Source organism: Anastrepha ludens, chromosome 2 (assembly GCF_028408465.1).
Source record: "Anastrepha ludens isolate Willacy chromosome 2, idAnaLude1.1, whole genome shotgun sequence".
Classification (NCBI taxonomy): domain Eukaryota; kingdom Metazoa; phylum Arthropoda; class Insecta; order Diptera; family Tephritidae; genus Anastrepha; species Anastrepha ludens.
In genome coordinates this window covers 26,737,180-26,743,646 of record NC_071498.1, presented here as the reverse complement: position 1 = coordinate 26,743,646, position 6,467 = coordinate 26,737,180, and the positions used below count along the sequence as shown (strand labels likewise).

At 34.0% G+C, this 6,467-nt stretch overlaps 1 protein-coding gene across 1 annotated transcript; it reads left to right on the top strand.

Moving 5' to 3' along the window:
- The first annotated feature begins 1,373 nt into the window (after positions 1-1,373).
- Positions 1,374-3,348, top strand: LOC128866275 (MICOS complex subunit MIC10). The gene is made up of 2 exons (XM_054106873.1): positions 1,374-1,552; positions 2,800-3,348. Exons 1-2 carry the CDS (start codon positions 1,468-1,470, stop codon positions 2,928-2,930), a joined length of 216 nt encoding a protein of 71 aa, XP_053962848.1. The 5' UTR covers positions 1,374-1,467; the 3' UTR covers positions 2,931-3,348.
- The last annotated feature ends 3,119 nt before the right edge of the window (positions 3,349-6,467 follow it).

Sequence of the window (6,467 nt, the reverse complement as noted above, 5' to 3'; positions counted from 1 at the left end):
CTGCTGTTCATATTTTAGTATAGGAAAACAAGCACATCGCCTTCTGCAGCATAAGCGTCTACCATACCGAGATCTGAAATATAAATTGAAACACATAAGACAAAAAGAAAGGAAAGGAAAAAAGAACCAATTTTGCTTACCATCGTTTTGCGCACAATACACATTTCACCATATTTGCATTCAACAATGCAATAATACTATGATATTATGTACGGATAATCTTTATTTTTTGTATTTCAATATAACTGCTACAAATACTTTGAGTAACAATGTAGAAACAAAGAAATATGTAAACAAAGCAAATTCGCCTTGGCACAAATTTTTGACAGAAATGCCAATTCGCTCAAGGCGAATTAATTAGCTCTTCTAATGATACTACCTTGTATAGATATGCCTTGGTAAACAATTTTAAATTTTGTTTTTACCCATTCAATCCCAATGTTGCCTGAGATAAATTTCGCATGTTTATATGCTTGCAAGCAGCGTTGTTTCGGTTTCTCTTTTGTCAACCATAATTCCCGTATTCTCTTGCATGCGACCTTCAAGAAGAACTCCCGAAATTTTTTATATGTTACATTTATTCACGGTGACGAGGATACAGAAGGTGTCAGTTTTTTCACAGGCTCTCAGATAATTTTCAAACGTTACAGAAGATGTGACAACAGTTTACAATAGAGGTCGGCAAACTTTGATTCTGTGGGTCATGTACGAAAGAATCTACGCAGCCACAGCCCATATTACTTTGGTGCTGTCTGAACAACGACTGATTACAAGACTGATTGTGTTCTACTCACCTCACAAATCTGACGAAGAGAAATTACTTATATGTAAATATTCTGTGAATAGCTTGCCAATATTTTGAAGATTTATGTTTTTTAAATTAAACAAACCAATGAAAACAAAGTGCCGTGTGTTAAATTGTAAAAAGTAATTTTCCTAACTTTTGTTCGTATATTCTTAAGCGAATACGTCACAGTAAATTCGGAAGACGTAAACTTATTTCTATTACTCTTCAATACAAGGGTAACTGAAGTTACAAAATCCAAAATTTAGATTTTGCAATCAAGGATTTCAGATAAAATATATAATAGCCGCTTTCGATTCGCTACTTCCCTGCCTACTTTGCTTGGACTCTGCCCACTTGACAAAAAATTTGCATGTGAAAGCAGCTTTTCAGCTTTTTATCAATTGCCGAAAGTAAACTAAAATATTAAGCTTGAAAGAGTACGTTGTTTGCTTGTGTAGTCTTTAGGAAAATAAAAAAGTTGGTTTGACAAGCTACTTGACTAGTGCATGTAGGCTTTAAGTATTATTTCGCTTCAGACTAAAGTAAATATTGGTTGGAAAGGCATCGATTTCGATGATATCGATAATTATTTGTATTCTTATTGTAATCCGTCTTAGATTATAACATAAATTAGGATATAAAAGAGGATTCAATTTCGAAATATAAATATTACTTTTGAAATGGCTGCTCCTAAATCTAACTTCTCGGAAGATGAATTCGGCAGGCGTTTGGATCGATGCCTAACGGACGTTGTTGTTAAAGGATGTAAGATTTACGCAATTATGTAATATATTTATATTATCTTGCTCACTGTCAGATTTATAGTTGTTCCGCATGTTTGCTCAAAATTTCAATTATCGAGTTTGTTGCCAAATATGGAGTTAAGCAAATTCACCGGCTAATAGCAACAATGTTTCTCCAAATCAAAATCAATGCGTGAATATGCATTGCATTGGCAAATTGTAGCGTTTCGTCGTAGATGGGTAATACGTTCTCAGTTTCTGAATTTTTCGGGTATGCTGGCAAGAAAGTTACCAAGATGATAGCGAACTTAATGCGGCAGACTGTAAAACGCAGCATCTTCAAGTGTTGTCTTCCATTGCCCACCATTTTCTAACAATTGCAATTGTTTGCGTGCATTTCGATAAGTTTCACACAATCAACCATTCACCGTGCTCAAATGTAAATGCCATAGCTCCCCGAGCATTAACCAGCAGCATTCGTAGGATTAAGGCAAAACTAATAGGAGGACAATTCCGACTCCATAAGTTGCTTGCACTTGGGTGGCCGGTTCTAAACTATACTGCGTCTATTTGGTCAACGGTAAGTAGCGGAAGACAACGAATGAAGCTAGAGTTTTGCCAAAATGTCGCACTAAGGACTGTTCAGAAATATTCCAGAACCTTACCCTTCTTAATATGTTCGGAAATCAGTTGGTTGGCTGGATTTTACCATATTAATCACTCCATCAGCGACCTACTGGTGGTTAACTTACTTCTCAGAGATGTATGAGCCTTTATATTTTCGAACAGACTGATGTGGCCCTTAAATACTTCCGTCATCCCTTCTTCAAAAACTCACTCGTGCTATGAAAGGCCTAGGCGAAGACCAATAACGGCTCATTGCAGACGTACATATTCAACGATGCCTGATGCCTGCTTGATGAAACACATGCACCACTAGTTCAATTAAGCTCTGGATATTGTAGTTGGTCAAACTTCTTCCTACCCAGAATCGCTCCCATATACTCAACATTTCTGAATGAGCGTCGCAATAACTGTGTTTTGACCTAACGTTAGATTATATTCTTTCACTAGGATGTGAATAACTGATGTTCTAATATCCTTAGGCGAGGTTTTGATAAACCGGTACAACAACACATGCATACAAATTTCAAAAATCGCTATATTTCAAATATTCTCTATACATACATATCAGTTGCGTTATTTATACTTACATACATATAAAGTTTACAAACAGCTTTTACAACTATAACCGTATTTTCTTTTTAGCAAGCGGTCTTGTTCTTGGATTGACCTTATCTGTTCTGATGTTTAGAAGAAGAGCGTGGCCTTCAATAATGGGAGCTGGTTTTGGCATTGGCGTAGCTTATAAATCATGCGAGAAAGATTTAAGCCTTTAGTTTAATACATAAAAAAATCGCCTGAAAATTAATAAAACATAAATCTGATTTTTTATGTCGAAAAATCGAGACATTAATGACATTTATTTGCATATTAGTAGGATGGTTTTGAAAAAAGACCCAAAAACCGCTGAATCAATTTTGACGAATAATTTAACATAGTTGATTCCTGTAAAGATTGGTGCCGATCGAACTGCAAATAAAATAGTCGACACCTGCGATTGAATGATATAAAAATTACGACAAATTATATTCGAAAAAAAGAAAACAGTTGATAGCTGTGACGCCATCCGTACTTTACATTTTTACTTTGTGGTCTTTTGAAGATTGAAGAAATATTGGAAAAAAAATTAATTAACCTCTTTAAATTGATAACATATATTCAATAAATGTAATTCAGTGTTTTTTAATTAATTTACGTAATGTATTTCATTCCGCAAGTAATGCATTTCCACATTCATACAAATTAACAAGCCATTTGAAAAATCACTATTAAATTCATCGAATCAATAAAGCTTGTTAATTACTCGTACTTGTATTTAAGTGTTTTTATTTTTATTTCAATTAATGTCAAGGAACCGTTTTAGCTTTCTCAATTTTACTGCCTGAAGCACGACACTTTGGAGAGCCTGGCAGGATACATGGGCCATGAACTACTCCTAGATTCAGGAAGAAGAATACATGTGAGGAATTTTAATTCACCTCACCGAGGGTGGTTATTCAAAATCCATTCCAAGAATGATCAGTCTTTGACGAATTGCAATGGCGAACAACCCGAATAAGGGAAATAATTAATTTTAATTGAAATGAAACGCATGAATTCAATAAATTTAGTGATTCAATGGATTTATAAATTATATTTTAAATGATTTGTTAATTTGTATGGAATATAAGTCAATATCAAGTCGAATCCTTGATTTCCTTGAGTTTTCGACCTGATTTTTAAGTTGTTAAAGTAAACTGGTTCTTTTTTTTATTTTTGAATTCACTTTCAAGCTTTTTGTTCATTACGTAAATTTAATTAAAATTAATTTTCTGTATTTATTTGAAAAACTGTCATAGTTTTATGATATTTTCAAAAACCTGCGAAAGGTTTTATGGCTACAAAATCACTATTAACAGTTTTTCGGGTTGTGCTGTAGCTTTAACGTGAGGAAAGTTCTTCAAATAGAAAAATATGATTTGAAATTAGGCATAAACAAAGCAATAAAACGGAAAAAGCTATGTCTTATAGTATACCATATAGGCCTGGATTGCATAATTAGCAATAGAAATAAAAATATAATCTATATATGTACATATATACAGCATTTAGACAAATTGAGAATAAGAGAAATATTACAATGTAATATAAAGTATGTATTGTAAATTTGTACTTAATGATAGTAATAATAGCAATAATTTCCCTTTTTTTAAGTAATAAAATTTAATAGGCAACATTCATTATCACGGACGTTATCGCTTTCTCATCTTCTTACTAGCTTCCTTCGGGAAACACGTTTTCCCGGGAGCGTTAAGGGGTTAGAGGGTAGTAAGAGGCCCGAAAAAATGATGATTTTAAATAATTTTTGTGTGCTAGTCAATTGCTTTATTTTACAAAAATAAAAACATAGCGTTAATAAAGCTAGGTTAAATTTCAAGGGCCGATGTTGAATGTGAACCACACCTAAACGTCAACTACACCATTGGACTTCTTTCTTTGGGGTTATTTGAAACACACACCTTTTACGTCGATAAGCCAGCAACAATTCAAGAGCTAAATGATGAGATAATTCTGCATATTAACGGCATAGAACCTCAATTATGCCTCAGCGTCATCGAAAATTTGGACCATCGGATGGAGGTGTGCCATTTGATCGATATTCTGTTCCATACGTAATTGAGCCATATCAGTATTATCATAATAAAGAGAAATGACAATAATTTCCTAGAAAAATTGTATTTTATTCAAAATCAACACCGGCCCTTGAAACTTAACCACCCTTTTACATCATGTTTCGACTTGACTTCAGCAAAACTTCAAAAAAAAAATATAATTGTAAAAGTTATCGCTGTTTTTGTGGAACTCGTTTCTCCAGAAGTCCCTTGCGGTAATCATCACAAGTCCTTGGTGATTCATCTAAAATCAATCGGACAAGAGAAATTAGTTTTATTTATAGATAATCTTGTGCCTGATCGAAGCTTTTTTTTCAAAATTAACAATATGGCGGCCTCAACGACCGACAATTAATTGTTAAAAAAAATCGAAATTTTTGAAAAAAATCTTTCGATTAGGCACGAGTTTTTTATGTTTTTCAAAAGCAGTAGAAATTGCGTTGAAATCTACAAGCGGTTTTTAAGTTACAGTTCAAAAAACATAGTTTTGAGAAAAACGTATTTAAAGTTTTGCCATCGATTTATGTACAGTTATTCTAATTATTTAATTACTTACACTGTTTCATCTATTCCATATAATATCTAGTTCTTCAGCCATTATAGCAGTTTTCAAACTATCGATTTGCTATTGCCGAACGCTCCGGAGAGCCCGAGCGCCCTTAGTTTATTGTTGAATAACTCGAAAAGTATTTGTTGGATTCACTTGAAATTTTCACACAATATTTTTAAGATATTATACTTTAAGAAAGTGTAGGAAAAAATTCCAATTTTTTGAAAATTCTGATTACCCCTTAAGTCCACAGAAGCGTGACATAAAAACCACTCCTAGATGTTTTGTCTTTTTATTTCCAGATTATTGTAAAACAAAAAAAAAAAAGAATTTGTTAACGTTTTTAATGGGAATTACACAACTCAATTGAAGAGGCATAAATTGCTGCATGGATTTTGTTTTGTACATTTCACCAGCCGTAACAAACCAGATCACGATACTTACTTTGCTGCCTTTTGCTTCTTTCAACAGAGAGCGTCGCGGAGGCAGAAACATATGAGGATGTTCGACATTTGGACTCTCGGTCGTTGTAATCTATTGTGGATTACAGTATTGGCGACTGAGACGAAAAGTGATAGATAACCGACTACTGCTGCTAATTGGTGACACCATCAAATTAGGAGAGGAGCTCGGCCAAACACCGAACAAAAGATGTAAGCGCCATTACAGTGTACTCTCTCCTATAGGACACCTGTCCTAAGCGTACATCTGCGATAAGAAGACACTTTTTTCAGTACATGCCACAAATCCTTAAGCATTCTTTTTACATTTTTTCGCCTTCCCAAAACATATTATTAACTTTTTTTTACACATTTCTCATAAGCGGAAACCTCCGATAAGCGGGAAAAATTTTCATTCCCTTAGGTGTCCGCTTAAGGGGTTATATACCTTGTGTTTTTCAAAAAAATCAAAATAAATTTTATTTCTTTATCGTAAAGTACAATCCCTTGAGAACATTTTCCAAAAATTTCATAGAGATCTGAGCAATAGATCGAAAGTTACAGCGTTTTAAATTGTGCGTCGTCACGTCCTGAGCGTACGGCCTCATGCGGCGCTTGAAACTTTAAACGCGATTATCTCAAAAACGTGTTTTTCCAAAAATGCTTTTGCGG

Bases quoted from the DNA above. Each gene is read 5' to 3' on its own strand.
- LOC128866275 (XM_054106873.1), top strand. From the start codon at position 1,468: ATGGCTGCTCCTAAATCTAACTTCTCGGAAGATGAATTCGGCAGGCGT. The intron at 1,553-2,799 runs GTAAGATTTACG...TTTTCTTTTTAG, and splicing joins GGACGTTGTTGTTAAAGGAT to CAAGCGGTCTTGTTCTTGGA.